Source organism: Vigna radiata, unplaced genomic scaffold (assembly GCF_000741045.1).
Source record: "Vigna radiata var. radiata cultivar VC1973A unplaced genomic scaffold, Vradiata_ver6 scaffold_332, whole genome shotgun sequence".
NCBI classification, from domain to species: Eukaryota; Viridiplantae; Streptophyta; class Magnoliopsida; order Fabales; family Fabaceae; genus Vigna; species Vigna radiata.
In genome coordinates, this window is record NW_014541824.1 from 266,305 (window position 1) to 287,995 (window position 21,691).

The 21,691-nt window shown below is 30.2% G+C and overlaps 3 protein-coding genes across 4 annotated transcripts; all 3 read right to left on the reverse strand.

Annotated features, from left to right (window-relative positions):
* Positions 1–939: 939 nt before the first annotated feature.
* Positions 940–5,358, reverse strand: LOC106778462. 2 transcript variants are annotated; one of them, XM_014666428.2, is made up of 11 exons: positions 5,181–5,358; positions 4,734–4,849; positions 4,047–4,159; positions 3,771–3,967; positions 2,986–3,267; positions 2,839–2,897; positions 2,685–2,721; positions 2,495–2,566; positions 2,226–2,376; positions 1,802–1,945; positions 940–1,720 (listed from the first exon to the last, which is right to left on the reverse strand). In XM_014666428.2, exons 2-11 carry the CDS (start codon positions 4,840–4,842, stop codon positions 1,322–1,324), a joined length of 1,563 nt encoding a protein of 520 aa, XP_014521914.1. In that variant the 5' UTR covers positions 4,843–4,849; positions 5,181–5,358; the 3' UTR covers positions 940–1,321. The 2 variants fall into 2 exon arrangements, with proteins under 2 accessions (XP_014521914.1, XP_014521912.1); XM_014666426.2 differs by lacking the exon at positions 5,181–5,358 and adding an exon at positions 4,942–5,088.
* Positions 5,359–7,201: 1,843 nt separating this feature from the next.
* Positions 7,202–8,077, reverse strand: LOC106778447. Its single transcript, XM_014666407.1, has one exon. It carries the CDS (start codon positions 8,075–8,077, stop codon positions 7,202–7,204), a length of 876 nt encoding a protein of 291 aa, XP_014521893.1.
* A 4,907-nt stretch (positions 8,078–12,984) lies between these two features.
* On the reverse strand, positions 12,985–18,199 carry LOC106778455. The gene is made up of 7 exons (XM_014666419.2): positions 17,677–18,199; positions 16,503–16,602; positions 15,744–15,809; positions 14,593–14,707; positions 14,311–14,393; positions 13,389–13,450; positions 12,985–13,284 (listed from the first exon to the last, which is right to left on the reverse strand). The coding sequence occupies exons 1-7, from the start codon at positions 17,829–17,831 to the stop codon at positions 13,170–13,172; spliced, it is 696 nt and encodes a 231-aa protein (XP_014521905.1). The 5' UTR covers positions 17,832–18,199; the 3' UTR covers positions 12,985–13,169.
* Positions 18,200–21,691: the final 3,492 nt, after the last annotated feature.

Consider the following 21,691-nt stretch of genomic DNA (forward strand, 5'->3'; position numbering starts at 1 on the left):
GAAGAAGAAAATATTTCTTAATCTATTAGATATTGATATTGAAATATTAGTTTTATATTGTAACATTTCTTATACATGAATTTTGATTGTTTATGAAAGATTTTCTTTTTCGGTATATTTAAAAAAAGTTTGAAATATTAAAATTTAAATAGTTAGGTTTTGTGCTACTTTTCAAGTTCTGACAATTTAACTGAATTAAACATTTTTATTTATTTCAAATGTTTTACCGGAAAATTATTTTTACGAACATAAAATTAAATCTATTTGTGTAACTATTTTTTTTCCCGTAATTTGTTTATCATGTATTTCTTTTTTAGTAATTATATTATATAAAATGTTATAATAATCTAATTATTGATGAGTTCAATAATTGAAAAAATGAAAAACAATGCTTGTGTAAATTTTTTATAATTACATTTATATCAAATCATGTATTTATCTTTATTCTATTATTGATAATTATAATATATATATATATATATATATATATATATATATATATATATATATGAATTTAATTGAGGTTTCCTTATTTGATCAAACAACCAATAATTCAGTTATTTCAACTATCAAATAATTTTTCAAATCGATCAAGATTATACAGTTTATGGCAGTTTTTTTTATAGTACTAGTTGTTGTTTAATAAAAAATGCTTCATTAATAGAATTATGATTTTGATCGTTATAAACTGATACAAGGATGGAATAGGCAGACCTAATTATAATAACGGACATTATAACCATGAAAATGACTCCTTTTTAATTTGATTATATGTGAGTACTTAAGTATGTTAAGTATATTGTTATAAATTTCTCAAAATTATTAGTCAAATAATTGGATCTTAGATTATCTTATTTTTTTTAATATTTTTCTAAAGTTGAATCCGTCAGAAAAAGAAATTCCTTGAAATAAATATAAATTTTTTTATGTGTATTAAAATATCGTTTCTGAAATTTGCTGTCATTTTTACAAACATCTTAACTACATCACAAGACTTATATTTATATGATCTGAAAACCTAATCAAATGGACAAAAATATTGATTCATCTATTGTTGGATGATTTTTGTACATGGGTAGAGTGTATGGTTCGGGGTTGTTCCCCAAAGTGCATTCTCTTTTAAACAAAAGTTGTGTGAAAAATATATCACCAAAAGGCAAATTGCAACACCTTTGGTTCATCTTTTGACTTGTGTGTGTATTGGCTATGTACATGTACACGCTACAAATGTTCTATCGGAAGCTGCTTGCGCATTTGCATTCCATTAACCTGTTCCTAACTTCTTTTGGATCAAATCTTTAATAAAACAATTCAGATGGTGTCAAATCTCAATCTCTTTAACTGTTCCTGATTCCAAGACTTTGGTTGGTGCAAAATGAGGCTCCACAGAACCATCTGAAAGATTATAACGATGCTCATGACGAGTTTTTACAGTCCAGAGCACAATCAGCAACACCATGATCACTGCAAGAAACAGCATTCCTAGCCATACCATCTCAGCATATTTCTTCAAAGGCTTGCAGTGATTGACAAGGACTTGGGAGAATGCTTCTTTTACTAGCTGGCATTCCAACAAGTGTTCCACACTAGGATACACATTCAGCACGTCCTGAATTGAATTTGTATAAGCCTCAACTCTCGTGTATTGGCTGCCGGTTATATAATACAAATTGTCACAGCTTCCATCAATGGCATTCGGACAAGTAAATGGTTTCAATGCCTTCACAGGGACATGGTGGTGTTAGTATATCCTGGTCTGGTAATTAAAGGGCAGAAATAGAACTCATGAAGAAAATATTACCTTTGGAATGTCTCCTATTCTTATAGTGTTAGCAGGGCAGTTCTCTGGCTGGTATAAGTACTTTGGTGGAGCTGAGAAAGGGTTGCAAACATGAACAAGATTCACATCTGATGATGCCTGCATGGCTGATATGTTTGCATTCACCTGGCAATGACCAAAACCAGAACATTACTCTTCCTTCATCAGCTGGCTACGTTGGATTGAACACCAACATTGTTTAAATAATAGACCAAGAATCGTTAATGTTAAGAACTAGATTTGATTTTCACCAAATTGATTGGTTGTGTCATTTGGGGGAACAAGTTGAAGTTTACTCTTATTTATAAGATTAGAAGGTTCAGTTTATGCTACTATTCTGTTGATTGGTGTGCAATCATTGTGTAGAAGAGGTGATGTTTGTGAATTGTGATTTTGCAAAAGTTACCTTGTTAACAAGGTCGTAGATCCCCGCACTAACATCAGATAGAACTGATTTTGCCGAGAGCAATTCATCACAGGGGAGGAGTGAGCTTAGGCTGTTGTTATAGGGATTTTCTTGAAAGTTGTCAAGAGCTGTGCATGCATCACCGGAAAATCTGTAGCAAAGAAGAAATCTTAATATTTAACTCAAACTTCCACATTATAAACATATTTATTTCTGTAAAAAGATTTAAGCTGTTGAAACTATGTAATTCAGAAAGGACTTAGATTTACTTTTCTAAGAAGAAAAAAACCCCAAAGAGTAGCCAGCATACCACTGTCAACAACCAGCATAATATGACAAGCCTGTGAAAAAAGAAGAGGAAAACAATAAAACAAAATCTTAGATCTGCAACACAAATACATGTAAACTTGAATACACTTTCTTCTATAACTTCAAGCTGATGCAGTTTAGCTTGCTTACATGTATAGTGCCCGCCGTAACCTCAGTACTCCAGAAACTGTTCACAAAAATTTCCAACATTTTATGAGAATCATGTATAATCTGTAGAAAATCAGAATAAGATGTACAGATTTTAATGTCATTAATGTTAAGCACATAGAACAACTGAAAATACCTGATAGAGCTATTACAGCAACCAAGTTCATGCTTATAATCACTGTGGTAGTTACAAAACTGCAATCAAAAGATTTCCATTATTGCCACGAAATGAGTTATTCATTTTACATATCATTGGAATAGGAGAGATAGAGGGGAATCTTACACTAGTTTCAAGCCCTTGTTAATAAGGCGCCTATTCTTTCTGGCTTGCTTTTCAATGTTTGCAGATGCATCATCAAGTTTCTCAGTAGTGGAGTCAAGATTTACGGATGTCTCAGCAGTGACATTGGCTTCCATAAAGTTACTTTCCATGCCTTTTAAAGCTCCTGTTGTGTTTTGAATCGTTTCTGATGCCTCATTCGCTGTCTTGATTATAATATTAACAGCAGTCTTAGCTTCAGAATGGAATCTTGCACTCCCAGCAAGAACTAGCCCAGTTGCAACTCTGAAAAAACAAAATCCGTGCATACATACATCACTTGTGGAAAAGCCACGAGTTTGTGATGGACCAATCTCCAATGAGTAATCAAGTTATTGCAGAGGTTATTTTCATTATTCCTTTCAAAACTAAAATTATGGTACTAATTAACAAAGTACATGCCTTTCTTTGAATCTATGTCCATTGTGTTCAAGCTGTGGTTTTAGATAACAAACTAGTGTGTAAAAAATTGAAGCTAGAGACAATTCCGTTTCAATTTGGAAGACTATATAGTTCTTGCCGAAAGTTTTAAAAAAGTTCAATTTCAAAGTTTTTGGAGTCTTCACGGCAGCAACTGCTCCAACATTTTCTGCATTGGTAGCTATTTAAAACCTTTAAAATAAGCCTTTCACGACTGTTATTTTGACTGGTTTATACCCTTTGAGGTTTGGAAGAAAAGGAAACATAAAAGCTCTTATTCAGAAATAACATTGTTACTTAGGCTAGAGAGATAGGGATGAATCACTTACATAGCAAAAGTAGTGAGTAATATAGCCAAAGGAATTGAAAGACCACAGCTCTTGTAATTACAAGGAAGGACCTTCTTAACCCTTCTGTCATTTCTTTGGCAAACCAATGTCATTGCCAAAAAGCTTCCATACACAATTCCACACAAAAGGCAGAGCACCCCAATTGCATATCCATATACTCCAGTGAAGATCACCGACTGCAAAATTGTTAAGGACATGTTAACAACATCTTTGATGCTACAAATCACATTCATGAAAAAAGGGTGAGAGATTTACACTCCAATAGTGCTTGTTGGTGATGTTAAACCCTCCTCTGTATTTTTCGAAATGATCTAAAGGGTCCACTCTAATGGTATTATCCGATTGTCTAATGGTATCTGACACATTATCTGCATCAAGCGTAAACATAATAATTGTCACTGACACACAGCTAATAGCAGAAAAAATGAAACAAGTGGAATCTGTAACTTATATCTATCAGTCACTTAATTTGGTCTATACAAAATTAAATACCATTTTCTGCAAGATCAACATAATCGTTCACTTTGGACCATCAAATTCTTTACGTTTATTCTATACTAGATAATAGATTATTTAAAATTACGTTGTTAATAGCTTCTTAATGCTTGAAGGACAACATAATAAATGGAGCAAAACGTCAATGAATATCATATTCGTACGTATCACAGACTGATTTCCATCTGATTTTTCCCTAAAATGTATGCCCTCAATTCACGGTTGTTGCTTTCCACCTTACGTTAATCAGTCGTGTACGTCATTTAATTCTTACCCAATTGGGCAATTCATGAGATTTGACAAGGAACTGATTTTTCAGTCATATGATTAACATCAACAAGTTCATACACCCCTAATCCTTTTCAAATCAATATATGCTCGAATACCCCTAAGTGCATGGCAATTTGAAAAAATCTGAAACAATATTATGATGAAACCAAATGTTACCTGCAACAGAATCACTTGGTGAGAGGGCTTGTGATGCTACTTCTGGGAAAATCAAGGCTACAACAACTATAACAGATACCAGCGTGTTGGTGCTGCTAACTTTGACCATCTTTAACCTGCCAAATCAAGAACCAAGAAATGTTCACATATTCTCCTTAAATTCACTCTGTGCATTTTGTTCTGTAACTGAACAAGAAATAAAACATACGGAATCAACCAAGGCAGAGGAAAGTAGTTTCTAAAAACGGTTCATGATGTAATATATGTATATGCATGTTAGATACACAGAAGAAGCAATCTCCTTCACGTGCAGTGAACTTGTAGCAGTTTTCTGTGGTGTAATTGCTAAGAACCTTTTAAAGTTTTCCTTTGACACAGAATGAGTTGGGTACAAGGAAAGAACATTTTGACTGTAGAAGAGCATGTGATCATTTCCAAATAACTTACACGATAATCTGAGCTACGAAAGATGCTGCAAGTTCTCTCCAAGACCCTGCAAGAAGTTTCACTGCCTAATCCTTTTATTGGCAGAACTGCACATCGCACATGAAAAGTGCATATAATCTTCCTTCTCAATCTTCTCTAACACAAACAGCTTCTGCTCGAATAGCCACATTTGGGTGCAGAGAAGTTATTGTGTATATATACATATATATATATATATATATATATATATATATATATATATATATATATATATATATATATATATATATATATATATATANATATATATATATATATATATATATATATATATATATATATATATATATATATATATATATATATATATATATATATATATATAAAAGTATGAAAAGAATTCAGAATAGTCAAATGGTATTCAAAGGAGCAACAAGCCAAATCCGACCTCAACAGAAACACTATGAGATCTTTGATGTCTCTCTTTAACTAATACTCAACACAGAAAAAAACAAAATAAGAGCGTGGAAGGGTTGGTTTCTTTAGCCAAATTGTTTATGGATCAAATGGATCATTCTTTTCACCCCTTTAAAGTTTTCAGCTTACACGTTAACTTTTTTGTGGTACCTTCATTGATGATGTATAAAAGTAATTACCTAATAAGCAATTTCCTGAATAAAAAAATCAAAGAATAAAGTAAAACAAGAACTGATAGGATCAGAGAACTTTTATCTGTAATTATTATTAAAAATGGGTTAGTGAATTCAGAAGGGTGAAGAAAATCGTGTCAAACACTTCCCTACAGTTGAAGAAAGTGACAAGTTTTAGCGTCAAAATTTTGTACCTAATCCACCTCTGACCTGACAGACAACTACTTCAAATTAAGCTTTGAAAATATGTGACATGGTATTACCAAATGATACTGTAGTTTGTCTAAACTACGAAGCTGAAAAAATGCTTTTCAACCCAAACCTTGTTTTCTATTTGTTTTCCCACATAAAGTCAAAAATGGAAAAGCCAGGAGTTTCTAGTCAAGGTACCATGCCACCTGATATCACCGTTGCACACACGCTTTGCTTCTTCTTTTTCACTGTTTTTTTTATCAATATATCCTGATATATTTTTATATTTATTTAACACAAAATATAAGATAAATAATTATATTATAATTTTTTAAAAAAATAAAAATAAAAAATAAAGAAGAATAATATCAAATGAACTTAAAAAAATTAAGTGTATCAAAAAAAATTTTTTTTTTTAACATGTGAAATTTTTTCAAGAATAATAATAGAATCACACACTTTTATATTTATTTCATATATAATTAAAATAATTATAAGAAAAATGAACTTTTGTGTATTTTTAAGAAAAAATAAAGTAAAAAAATAAGAAAGAATAGCATTGAATGTAAAAAATTTATGTGTAAGTATTTTTTTTTACAAATTAAGTTTATTAATTAGAGATTACTTTATTTTAATCACTAAGTTGAATAATTATACCACTTCGGATGTTAAAGATTAGTTTAAGGATAAAGTTAAAAAATTAACGATTTAACTTTTCATTGAAAATACCAGAAGATAAGTAAATATTTCTGATAGTGAGAGTTAAATTATATAGCATGTTAGTGTGAAAATCTTTAAATAACGACTATATTTAGAGTATCATCTTATCGTAAACCACCTTATAAGGTAAATTTATTATTTTGGCAATTATTTTAAAAGATAAAGTAAACGTGATTTTAATTTATTAACCGTATATAAAAATTTACATCCATGATAAAACTAATTAAAGTCTTTAATTATTTTTTATTTTTTATTAACCAAAACCGTATGTAATATACCAAACTTGCGTTAGGATCCGGGAAGTAAAGACAAATCTCTAGAATCAAATACAATTGTTATATAGGATTCTTAAAATTAATAGTATGTGTCTAAGATAAATAATTAATTTAGTATGATAAATATTGATATACTTTATTTTTAATTTAATGAAATAAATTATAATAAATATTGACCATGTTTTCATTGTCAATCGATCGATCTCTATCTCTTTCCTTTCTTCTTGTTTCCACTTGCAGAAGCTTCTTGTTGTTGTCTTTTTATTGAGTTTCTCATATCTTCCATACGAATAAACTTAGCAATTCTTTTTTGGAGTTCGTCCATAGTTTTAGGCGGTTTTGCATATAAATTTTCAGCAACAAATCCTGCTTTTAGGCATGAATGCAAATTGTTGATGATAAAATTATGATTGATACCCTTAACTCGTCGTGAGGTCTTAATATATCTTTTCATAAAGGCCTTCAAGGTTTCTTCCTTCTCCTGTTTAGTGTTTATCAAATCTATCGGCATTAACTCTTGTACCCGGTTGAATGCATATTGATTTCTAAAAAGAGCTTCCACAGTAGCAAAGCAATCCACTGTATTTGGGGGAAGGGTGTTGTACCATGCTAATGCTTCTCCCTTGAGAGATAATGAGAAAGCTCTACACATAACAGGGTCGCTGTCCGTGTAGAATGCCATTGTGTTAACGAATATCCTGAGATGATCATCTGGATCAGTTGAGCCATCATATTTTTCTAACACAGGAGGAGCTTTCTCCGGTAAAGGAGTTTGCATAATGGCCGTCGTGAAAGGAAGTAGAATGGTAGGTGTTATCATGCTATTTGCTTCCCTTTTTACTCGGTCGTTCGGGTTGGTGTGGTGGGATGGTTGTTGATTGCGGCTTGCCTCATGGTCATTCTCACGGTTGTGATTCCGTTGGGTTGTCGATGCCAAATGAGCGCGTTCTGCCCTCAATGCCGCTATCTCCTCCTTGTGCTTTCGCTGCATCTCCAACAATTGTGCTTGCATTTGTGCCTGCATATCTTTGATCAGCTCTTTGGTGCTTTGTTGCTCTTCCGTGTTTCTCGTGATCACCATTGGGAAAGAATAACCTTTCTGCCTTTGCCAAAGCTCAAGTCAGTGACAGGCGTGAGAATAATGATGATATTTGATGGATATTGTATATTCAGAATTCTACAAAACTTTCTTACCTTTGCGGTTTAGCCCTTTATTTATAGGCTATCTAATGGACCTTAAACTTACCACAGATCCAATAAAACCGACTTACCTTCTTTTCGATCTGTTACTCAAAACTATTTCCTCATTTTGCTATCAATATAAATACTGTTATTATCTTGCTAACATCATCAACAAAATTGTTTACTCTAACCGACTTCTAATCCATCAGTTGGACCGAATGGTCTTCACTCTTCGACCGTTCGGTTACTAACATATACAATACAAAATGTGTAATTTTAATAAAATAAAAATTACAATCTTATTAAAAAAATTATTTAATTTGGTTAGTTTTATTTAAAAATTACTAATATTTAAAATAATTAAAAAAAAATTGATGACACGCACACATTAAGTTTAATAGTATTCAATTAGAGCTCTCAAAGTTACTTTTATGTTAAATTTAATTCTTCATTTAATAAATACGTGTGACAAGTATTAAAGATGAAACGCAGTTATTTACATTAATTATTAACACAGTTCAAACAAATTTAAAATTATTATACTAATATTGTAATATTTTTTTCTTATATTATACTAAAATTAAAAAATATTAATATTTGTTGGAGACTATTATTTACCCTTTTAAAAAATTATCACCCAAAATAAAAATATTTTTGCCTTGTAAAAGGGTCAAGGTTTAAAAAGTATTGAAATTAAAACTAGTGTTTTAAAAGTCAAGAATTAAAAGCCATGGAGAAAAATTCAAACTGAAAGGGCTGCATTTATTTGTATTGAAGAAAAAACCTCCCTAATAAAGGGACTGTTTTCGCACCCTCCATGATCAAAGGGTCAAAAAAGGCAACAAAAAAACTTATTATAATTTCTCTATATAAAGGTTTTCTGAATATAAACTATGACTATTCATTCAACAAAAAAATAAAAAATAAAAAGTTATGAAACAGACACCAATGCTGACGTGGACAGTACTTTTGATTGGTAAACCGGACCGAAATCTAGGGAAAGTGAAAGAATCTAAGATGGACAACCTCAACACTTCAACTCAAGGTGTGTTGTGTGAATGTGATCGATTATTAATATTAGTATTTATTTATTTATTTAAAATTATTACTGCAATTGTGGAGGCTGTGTTTGGTTTGGACCCTTATTGTGTTTGTTCTTTGTTTTTATATTTGAGGTGTGGCAAAGTGGAAGATGGTTTATGCAACTATGAAAGATATAAATTTTAAACAAAGAATGAATCAAAGTGATTTCCACGGCTTCTGCTTTATATCCACATCTCTCTGTTCTGCTATTTCTAGTTCCATTCTTAAACACTAAGAAACTTACTATTAACCTTTTTGTTTTGTTTTGTCGGATTGATTCTGGACGATAACGAAACAGATGAGAAAAATAATGTTTTAATTCCGTTTCTAGAATGGAAATCAAATTCAAGGTTTTAATTTTTTATGGACTTTTGCAAATTGAGAAATTGTGTTCAGTTTTAAATTTATAATATATTGCAACAATAACTCTCAGTTTTTTATAAAATTATATTTACCCTTTTTTTTATTGTTATAATGGTCTGTTTTATTATGAAACGTGAACGTAAATATTATGCTTTAACGGAATACAGTTATAAGAATAGATAATATAAAGATGAACATTTACATATTTATCTTATTTGGTCCTCGTAGCCTCATTAATATATATTTTATTCTCATCTTAAATTACTAAACTTATATATATATATATATATATATATATATATATATATATATATATAATTATTTGGTTTACTTTATATTCAAAAAGTATATACAAAGGTGTTTTGGTGATAATTTTGGGATCGAAACCTTGATGACGTGACTTTGCTTCCTTCTGGCACTGGATCTTCAAATACCTTTGTCGTCCTTTCCTCACTTCGTCCGTCAAATTCCAATCTCCACCCGAGATGGGTACCTCTGAAGGCGATAAAACTCAAGGAGGAGACTACATGAAAAGTCAGTGTGAATGTATGAGTGTAAAAGAATATGAAGGTACTTGGAGTCCTTGGTTCTTTATTTATAGGCTTTGGATTGATATGAGATTAATAAAATATAGACAAAATAAAATATAAACAAACTTACTTGATATATTTCTGTTGGGATATTATTTGATACTATGATATTATTCATTTATTATGGGCCTGGAACCTAATAAAATTGGACCAGTTTGATAATTAGTTAATTGGTAAGCTAGACCATTACCGGCCATTAAGATGATATGTCTAGCCGTCAAAGATATACTATCGTACAAAAATGTATTTTTTCTTTTTCCACCATCTTGATTACACTTTTTCTTTTATGTTTATCAGATTATATATTTTCAATTTTAGTGAATGTAATAGATTTTACTTATTGTTTTATTATTTTTTATATGCACAGAATTTGACTCCCAAGTTTAATGGCATAATTCGTTTATTTATTAAATAATATAAAAATTCATTATAAAAAATTCTTGAAACTATCAATCAAAATTTATCCACAGAAATAAATTTATTGATAAATTTAAATTCATGATGGATTTTAATAATGAATTTTAAAATTTTAATTATTAACAAATTTATTTTTGACAATAAATCTATTTATAATACAAATTTCAATTACTGATGGATTTTGTTATCAGTAAAAATTGTCAATAATTACGTATATAAAACTCGTTGATAATTTAAAATTCTTTTTATTAACAAATTTGTCTCTCAACAAGTTCATCAATTAAACTTAAATCTAACAATTTACTTTTTTTCCTTTTTTGTTCCTCTTGTCATGTTCTTCCTTCCCTCTCATGTTTTTGAATTCAATCTTATTTATAATTTCATCACAACCAATTTATACTCATTAATTGATGAAAATAAAGATGAAACAAAAATCTTATACTATGTTGAATATGGTTATGTGAATGATTTTTATCTTATTAACGAGTATGAGATAATAAAACTCTTTGTGACCTATCTTATTGTCATAATTACTCTTAAGTGATATAAAATTATTGAATATATCAAAACAAACCAAAATATAAGATGAATTAGGTTACGACAGTTTAAATACACTTTTTATCTTTCAAAAACTTCTTTTAAAAATAAAAACATAACAAATTACCAAATTTTGAATAAGAGAGTATCTCAAATGTATGTTGATCCCAAAAATAATATCTAAACAAATTTTAAAATCAAAATATTGACACATAATGTGAAAATAACAAAAAAAAAATCCAAAAATATAATTTGATAAAGACATTCAATTACAAATATTCCTTTAAATATTTCTCAATTAAATAAGTTCAATACGGTGAATAATAGTTTTCTGTTACTATATTCACTTATGCAAATGTAACGTTAAATAAAAAATAAATAATAATATGAAGATAGTATGTAGGTTTGTTTATAAGGAGATTTTTTAAATAATAACGTTAAGTAGGACTTTAAGATTTATTTGGTTTATATAAAAGTATTTACATAAAATTAAAATAAGAATTTGAAGAGTTTTTGTTGGGAGGTATGGGAGAGAGGAATTTGCATTTACAATAACATTCATTTGAAACTGCTGGACACGTTAGGCAACATTAATTGCTAATAGAACACCAAAACAATGTCCAACAGAGACATATTCAGAACGGAACCATTTCAAGTAATAATAAAATAATTTTTCAGTATATAAATAAATATAATTGAAAAGATACAAAAATCTCAACTTTGTAAAAATATTAAAATCCCAAGTATATTTTTAAGCCAACAACTTTGTAAAAATATTAATAACACAAGTATATTTTTCTTGTCAACTGTTAGAAGTTTTATATAATAAAAATTAAAAACACTTTCTTAACAATCTATAATTTTTTAATCTGATCTGATTCTGTATTAAACTAACAGCTTATTTTGTCCTATTTTTAAAAATTAAAAGAATAATAAAAATATTGCATATATTTTTTAAATTTTAATCATATTATTAAATTTGAATTTCAATAAACAAATTTAGTAGACAATACATTAACATGCTTAAAAAATTATATATATTTTATTTTTTATAAATATAACTATTATTTTACAAAGCATACTAAATTTAAATTTATTGTCAAACAGATAAAAAAATAATATAATTTCGTTTAATTTATAATTTTCTTAATCTGGCTTAATTTACAAAATGTTTCTAATATAGTATAAAATAGTTGAATAAATGTGACTAAATAAAAATGTGTATGATTTGGACTTGGCAGGCTTACTTCCATCGTGTAGTTGGATTATATGGAAATAGTAAGATAAAATCCGAACCCGACGGTATTGACAAGCAGGGATGGGGGTGCAAGAAGCAAATATATAAAACAATGAAAGCAAGATGTGGTGGAGGTGCAGAGGGAAACGAGGGGGTGGCAGGAAGAAATCCCCTTAAGCATATTTAAAAAGAGAGTGAAGCGAGGAAGATGCCAGAAAGTACCTGACAATACGCATTTGACTGCAGAATTCAAGTTTCTGGCATGTCCCCATGTATTAATTATAACAATAGAAAACGACAGTTGCATTTCAGACCCCTGGTAAAAAATATTTACCATTTAATAGTACAAAGGATTCTATATTTATTAATTTCATAAACGACTCTCATAAGATCATTATAACATGAATTATAATGAAATATATGCATAATGAAATGTACCCACAGAAATAAAATTATACCATAACTTATTGACCTAATTGCCTAAATTTAACTCAATTAATACCAAGAATACTAAATAATAATTCCTATAGTACAACTAAGTTAGGCCAACAAGGGAAACAAAAAGCAGGGAAAGCAACATGAGAAAAATAAAATAAAATAAAATAAAAATTATTTTGAAATTAATTCAACTTGATGATTGATTATCAACAATTATTCATTCTTGCTTTTTTCTTTTTTTTCCAAAAGTAAATATTGGGTGAAGTTGATTGGCGTTTGGAAGTTATTGTCCTGACCAAGTGCAGGTAGAAATATGCAATGAATGTTTATGATGATTGTGGAGGGAGAGCTGTTCTTGGAAGTATGGAATTCGCTAGCTCTTCATTCACCTTCACAGGAAGAGGTGGCATTTGCTTCATCACCTCTGGTGAATCATTTAACCTGAAAACACAAATAAATACTTTGCTTTTAACTTCCTTTCTCATTAAAATGCCAACCTTCCATTACAAATTCTTTCTACTAAAATAAAATAAAATACAACTCACTCGTTCACAATTTTAAGGATGTTGTCTCTAGTTTGGCAGAAAAGATTGATGTTCTCCTGAACCTGGAAACAAAAATCACCAACAGGTTAGCTTTAATAATACCCCTCAGAATGGAACCGATTACCAACAACAATAAACTAGAATACCATTTACAGATCCAAAAAAATAGATTTAAAAAAACACATACAATCATGCCAGATTGTTGATTAAATTAACACAAGATATTAAACAAAACAAAAACACATGGGAAATTTTCGGCAAGTATATTCAAACAAACATACTCAGGGTACAATTACTTGCATTTACGCAAACTGCCCTTACATAAAGCATAGAAATGTTGTTATCACTCTCTGCTAATATAAGATATTAATACTTCATTCTCTGTATTTGGAATTTTAACATAATTCTGTGATATTGCCTCCAGAATTAAGGCAGGTCTATTAATGTTTGCTTCAGTTATCCATTTGTGTGATAAACACTTGAAGAAAATATATACTGATTGTTATAAAATTCGAAAAATAGCTAAAGAATATAATTGTTCATATCTATTTTCCCTTTGTTTTTATTGCCCTTCAAGTTATAATTAAAGAAACTTGAGCACAGGGTTCTCGCATTACTAGTTAAACCAAAACCTCAAATATGGCTTCCAGTGCCTCTGACAACATCCTAGATCTGAGAATTCTTGACGAAGACAAGAAAACACAAAAATGAATTGAAAGACCAAATTGCAATGAATTTAAAAGATGGGTGTGCAGAGAAAATATGTCAAAAGAGAACTGGGAAAAAATAAAATGCTTAACACCCACAGCCACACAGCGAATACAAAAGCATTCATAAGAAGTCTGACTCAGAAATTCAATGTATGGTCAAGTGGTCTCGTCCACAAAATAGGGAAAGTCAATTAAAATTGTTGTCAACTCACCTGGAAAGCAGAAAGATTTGTGGAGATTTGATTCAAGGCCTGTGCATTTTGCTCTAATAGCTCACCGGTGGGACCACCAATTGCTGAAAAAAAGAAACTCCAAATTCAAAAACAGAAGTTTAAACGTTTAAAAAAATAAAGCGAGTACACTAAATTTTTCAAAGGCGAAAGAAGTGCCTGTGAGACAATGAGACACAGAAGCCTGCATTGTCATCTTTGCATGGTGCAAATCACATCCAAATTATTGAAAAAATTCACAAGGTATTAGGCAAGTTACTAAACCTGTATAAGAGATGCCATCATCGTTGTCCATTGTAATCATCGGTGGAGCATAAGGAGAGACATTGGACCGAGCAGCAAAGTTAGATGACTTTACTGCAGGATCAGAAACCCTTTCCTGGAAAACCAAATATAACTCGCTAAGCATCTAAAGTCCGATTGAACATCAATATAACAATAAAGAAAGAGCCTAGTGTTTCCAGTATTTCTCAAATCCAAAAACACTTAGTTAGCTTTCTTCCTTTTTACTCTTCTTTGGTTCCACTTTCCTAGTATTTCAAACATCGGTGATGCTAAATCATCGCCTAATTTGAAGAGTAAAAAAAATGAGGGGACAAAATCCCATTCAACATAATTCCTGGTTAGAAAATTTAACACATACAATAAACAGTCTATCCCAAAACTAAAACAATAATAATAACCATCATCATGTAATTGGTGGAGTAATCATCACGCATTCAAAAGGAACACACTGAAAGCAGACTCAAATTCCATATGAAACATTCATGCAACATTTTCTCCTTGGAAATGAAACATCTAGAAATTCGGCAATAGAAGGTGCAAAATACCTACTGCTTAAATACTTTTGGATATTCAGATTTGGAAAATAGGGGATATTATTTTCATAGAAGCTACCAATGCTTTGTAAAAAGAAGTGGAATATATCACTTAGGTGCCATGACATGCAGCAAAGCTTCTTTTTGTTTTCTTTAGCTTTCTTTGAAAAGGAGCTTCTAGATAAGTTTACAAGCTTTACAAATTTCAAAAGCAATCTACAGTCTTCTCAACATTCATGAGCAATCTACAGAAGCACGTGCCCAGACGTCAGCTCTTGATTCACATAACAAAAGGATGAACCAATTTCAACACTATCAAGAGAATTTACCATAGAAAATAAAGACAAATTTCTTATTTAAATATGAATATTTTGAAACTTGAAATTAGGAGTCCCAGGGTCCCAGCATGAGCAAGCAAAAGGCACCAAGTATTGGATATATTCACCCACATAGATAGGTTTAAACACAACCAATATTCATATATTAGAGGAAGACATTTAAAAAGGCATCTCTATAGGCATGCATAAGAGTGGAACACAATACAATCTAAAGATTAATACAATAATTATAAGAGTATCCAATTAATGAAAGCAGTACCTTTTTATCTTTACTTTTCCGAGTTAAATTATGATCATCCTTCCTTCTCTTGCTATTTTCTTTCTTCTGCATGAAAATGAAAAATAAAAAGTCATTATAAAAAGTGATCACAGACACTAAGTATAAAGCAATCCCAAAAATAACAGTAAGCTTCTTTATTTCTTTTTGCATTTTATAAAGGGTGGGGAGCAATCAGTCTTTAAGAACTTATCAGAAAAAGGCATCTCAACCATACTAATGGTGGATCCAGTCATCACTGACTTTTTTCTTTTACAAAGCACAATATGGTTAGTCCAAAGAATTTGACCAGGTATCTTACGTAATTCAATAAATCTAATTAAGAATCTTTCATCTAAGCTGAAGAACAGGTCATGAAAAACTGACAAGGGAGAGCATAACAGGCCAAAACCCGATCAAATTTATAAATGTATAGTTCCCATATGCAGTTGATATCTATCATGCAACAACATATCTAAGAATAGATTTTGACGTGTCCATCAAACAACAAATTTGAACAAGCATGAGCTACCCTCATTAGACCCTTGAACACTTTTATGGCAATCTTCTAAAAAAGAATCATGAAAAGGTGATAGCCTCCGACTTTGTAGATATATGATCCAAACTGATAAGAAATTGATGTACATACATATAGATATATGCTTATACCTGATGTATCAGCACCCTTATCAACTTAGGAGGGATAGTTTTTCAGAATGTCATAAACAACTTAAGACAGCAACCAACAAGTATTTAACTTACATTCATCCACCTGACCCGCAGTGCTACATCACGAACTGTTTTATGCTGTAACTGTAGAGCAATCTTCGCATAGCGCACTATGTTGGATTCTGAGGCATACCTAAGAGGAGATATTTGGAATCTTCATTAATTTAATAACTAAAACTACCCATATAGAACTTCATAAATACACAATTTCTCATCCAAATGCAGGAATCAAATAGTACGACAACAAAAAAGAATTTACCGTGCAATCTAAGTACATAGAAAATCAAGCTTTTTTATATAAGCAATAAATTTAATATCACTACTGATAAAGATTTTGAAAATAACATTAATTTCAAAAGGTCAGTTTCCTATGTTGTAATGATTTCAAATAGCCATCACAACCACGAGTCAATGATCGACTTATAGAAGATATCTCCGCTGATACAGATGACCCAATTCAGTTTTGGATTGTCCTACTTTCTAGTGACTCTTTGTGTAAATGAAAAGTACGCAGGCATTTACAAGATGATGACATTAAAAATACAATATAAACATTTTATGAATAAAGCTCTGAACACCCACCCAAATCCCAAATTGGTTACTCTTATACCCAAACTGAGAACTTAGCTGGAAAGGGTCATCCATGAGTCGAATTGGAAATCAGTCTACTGAATTCATGAGACAGCTTGCACTTTGGCTCGTTGCAAACAAGCTTTAGCTTTTCAGTTCACATTAGACTCGTTAGCTTGTCATAATTTTTTAATTATAATTAATAATAATAGCAGTAGTAGTAGCAGCAATTATAATAGCAAATAATATTTTTGATTCAGTACTTACTTTTATGAATTTGACTGAATAATAAAAAAATGAAATCTTCATTAGTTAAAATTTACAAAGCAGAACATAGTAGAGTTGAGGCCAAAATATTAAACTCGACTAATGTTTAAACTAAGGAAGAAATTAGCTCATTCAATTCGTTTTATAAAAGGAAAATGAGTTCGACTTGTTTATGAACTTGAGATAGCCTAGAAAGCACAGCTGGGCATAGAAAGCCACTTCCAATCACATGAAACCAGAGATAAGATTTAGCAATTGCACATGTAAAAAACCAAAAAAATCCCCAAACTCCACCCAAAAAAAAACACTAAAATCAAACACAACACAACCCCAAAGGACCAAACACAAAAAAGAAAAAAAAAATACTCACTTGGAGAGTCCATCTTCTAGAATGGCTTGTTCTTCGGCGGTCCAATCGAGGGAGATGCCAGGGTTGTGCTTCATGGCGAGAGCCGCACCTGAAGTCTCCGGAGCAGAAGACGACACGTGCGTGTGTTCTTGATGGTTCCCAGATGGGTTCGCCATCGAAGACAAAAACGATAACCCCTTTCCTTCAAACGCCTCAAGTTTCAAACTTTCCACCTATGGCCTATCGGAATTGACGGTTACTTCCCGCCAATTACCGTCACACGCCCAACACCATCGACCCAAAGGAAAAGGGGAAGAAAAAAACCCAAAATCAAAATCGAAGCCAGAGAGAGAAAGAAGTGAAAGAGATAGTGGTAAGATTGAAGGAAGGAAATGGAAGAGAGAGATAAGAGAGCGAAAGCAGAGAGGGGTTTTTGATTGAAGGCGGAATTGAATGAAACTGCAGAGGGATGAGAGAGAGGGTATTAATTTTTTTGAAAAAAAAAATTAAGAGAAAAAAAAAATAGTTGCCTTTTAAGGAATTAAGATTTTCTGCAACTCCTCACCCACTGGGCCACTATACATAGAATTTGTACGGGATGAACTTCTCATGCTACGAAAATGACACTTTTGCCCTCCTATTTTCCTTTTTGCATCTCACCAATATCTTTATTTGTAAGATTTTTAACTCGCATTTTTAAACATTAATTACAAATAAATTTAATCTTTAATTATTCATTTAACTTTTATATAAATATGCAAACTTTATTTATTGGTCTTTAGATATGCCATTTTAATCTTTTTTAAGTTCATTTCATCTAAAGCTGTAAGAAAGAACTAAACAAAATGTACATATAATAAATAAAAGAATATTTTTTTAAATGATAAGTTAAACGACAAATATAAATAAATTTGAGTGTTTTTATAAATTTTTATTAAAAGTTTTAATAAAATGGTTTTATTTTTACGAATTGTTTTTACAGTACTAGTACGTGTAATAATTTTGATATCAATGAACTTCCACAATGAAAACACATTATTTATTTTTTACATTTATTCTGTAATAACACTTTAGCAGAATAAATCTTCATCGCATTATAAGTTTTTTGTTTATTTTGGTTTTAAATTTTACAAAATCTTTGCTTTAACTTTTGACTTTATAAAGTAGTATATTGTCTAGATTCTTTTTATCTAAATGGCATTTTTTTTTCTTTTTTATTACTAGTATTAAGAAGTACAAATTTTATTTTCTTTCCGAGAAAAAATAGAAATATTATAAAAGAATGCAATTTTTTAGTAGATTCACTGTTTCATCTATATAGATTTGAGAAAAATAAAGATTTTGAAACATCCTTACTAGAAACAAAATAAAAGCAACAATGCATTTGAATATGAACATGAACTTGGGAGAAAAACAAAAAACAAAAAACAAAAAAAGACACCATTCATTACTTTGCATCCAAAATTTAAAATCGTAAAATTAAATTGTTAATTGAATATTACACAATAAATAATAGACATTATTAATTTAACAAAATAAGTTACGGAATTTTTTGTCAATTTATATTTGTATAACTTAGTTTATAACGTTATAAACCAATACGATGTCTTCTTCTAACCAAATGAACTATTGAAATGAATTTCTTTGAATTAAAATTAAATGTTTGTATGAATAAGCTTAGTGAATTTAAGCTTTTTTTTATAGGGAAATGGTGTTGTTTTGCATAGCAAAACCCTTTGTTTTTTTTTTTCAACGTAATAATTAACAAAATCACAGAAATAAAGACACTTTCGAGTTTAATGAATAAAAAATAACAGCATTCGTTTTCTTCACAATTATTGAAAATGATATAATAAAGTTGTTTTTTTAATTTTTTTCGTGTTTTTCATAATCATAAAATAAATTATATTATATATATATATATATATATATATATATATATAATATGAAATTAAGAAAATGTATTTGCAGCGACAACATAATAACATGGTAAATTAATAAATAAGTGTCGCACATTATAAAAAAATTACGACATTTGTTAACTTTAAATGCATAATTTATTGACTGTATTAATGATTAATTTCCGTTAAAATTTCAACTGTTTTTAATCAACTTTTTTTATTTATGAACTTTGATTTTGTTTAAGAAAACAAAAAATTTAATGCTGTTAAAACGATCATCGATCCGATCTCGATCTATCACAGATTGATTAGAACCAATTTAATCTGACTTATTTATTATCGAGTCAGAAAAATTGAAATCCGACGGACCTATCACGAGTTAGTGAATAAATAAGTTGAGTTACTTAATTATAATTTTTTTAAATAAAAAGTTTAAACTTTTTATAATTTAAATCTAAATAAATTTCATTCCAACTTCGGATATTTAATTAGTTTTGAAAATAAAAAATTAAATAATTTTTTCAATCAAAAAATAATAATAAAACTTTTTTAAAATTAAAATTAAATTATATAAATGGATTAATGAGTCAATCGGTCTACTACGAATTCTATCCGAATGAGTCGGATTAATAACTCATAAAAGTAATATAATTTTTCTAAGCTCATCCTAATTTCAACTCGTTGTGAACAAATTGATTCAATCTGCAGTGACTCATTTTAACAGTTAGAGTAGAATTAATCAGAATAGTAAAATTATATACAATAATGTTCTATGAATGTTGAAAACAAATGGCGGTGGTTATGGGCTTATGTAGATGGAAAAAACAGCGCACTAAGTTGGCAGAAGAGATGACAAAAAGGAAGACTTTTTATTCCATAAATATGAAGTTCTCCTTTATTCTTAAAAATATTCCTCAATTGTATACTTTAAAAATAAAATTACTTACAATCTGATTTTTTTTTCTTTTAGATTACGTGAAAGATATTTTTTACATAACAATTTTTTTGAATTATATAATTTAAAGTTATTTTTATTTTCAAATTATATAATCTGTGATTCATGTTGTTAAGCATTTGATAATGATATTCATCGTCTTATTAATATTCTAAAAGCAATAAACATGTATTAAAAATATTGAAAAATAAAGAGAGAAATTTGAAGAGGAAAAAAATAGGCAAAGGGTGAGTGGCATAGTAATGAAGAAAGAAACATTGAAGGTGTGACAGTCCAATAGGAGTCAATCATTTGCACCGTCAACATCAAAAGACGTCAACTTGGTAGGACGAATAGTTCTATAAATCTTATTATCTATATTAAATAACATACGTTAAATAACTTATATTATGTTCGTTATATTGGAATTTGATTGAATTTCTTAAAGGAAAATGTTACTTTAACAACATATATTTGACAACGATTTGCCAACGACACGTGTTGGTGTCTCATTTGTTGTTTTTAATGAATTTTTTAAATAGTTTAATTTTGTTATGGAGGGCATATTTGGAAACAAAAATGCTGAAAATGGATTGGCGCCTTTCAGAAAGTGAAATTGTTTTCACTTCGAACCTTCGAAACTCTCTCACTAGTTTTTCGTTCTCCAAAACCTGTCATTCCACCATCCAAGTGTTGCTTTGGTCTCGTGTGTGACGGTCCGCCATTGAAGAGTTGGAGGAAGAAGGACTTTGTGATTTATGTGGCCGTGTAATCGATTACAGACAGGTTGTAATCGATTACCAGTGCCTGTGTACCAAAAGTCCAACGCTGCTCCCTGGCTCTGGTAGAGGGAGCTCCCTAGTGTGTTGTGTGTATTGATTTTGTTAAAATTTAAGTTATGAATTTGAGATTAATGGTTGTTTTTGAGGACCAACAACTGCTTAGGGGTTTGTTAGGGTATTTCATCCAAGTGCTTGTGTGAAGAAGAGAGACTTTATGATTTATGTGCCCGTGTAATCGATTACAGACAGGTTGTAATCGATTACCAGTGCCTCTGTACCAAAAGTCCAACGCTGCTCCCTGACTCTGGTAGAGGGGGCTCCCCAGTGTGTGGTGAGTACTGACTTGGTTAGAATTTAAGTTATGAATTTGAGATTAATGGTTGTTTTGGAGGACCAACAACTCCTTAGGGGTTTGTTAG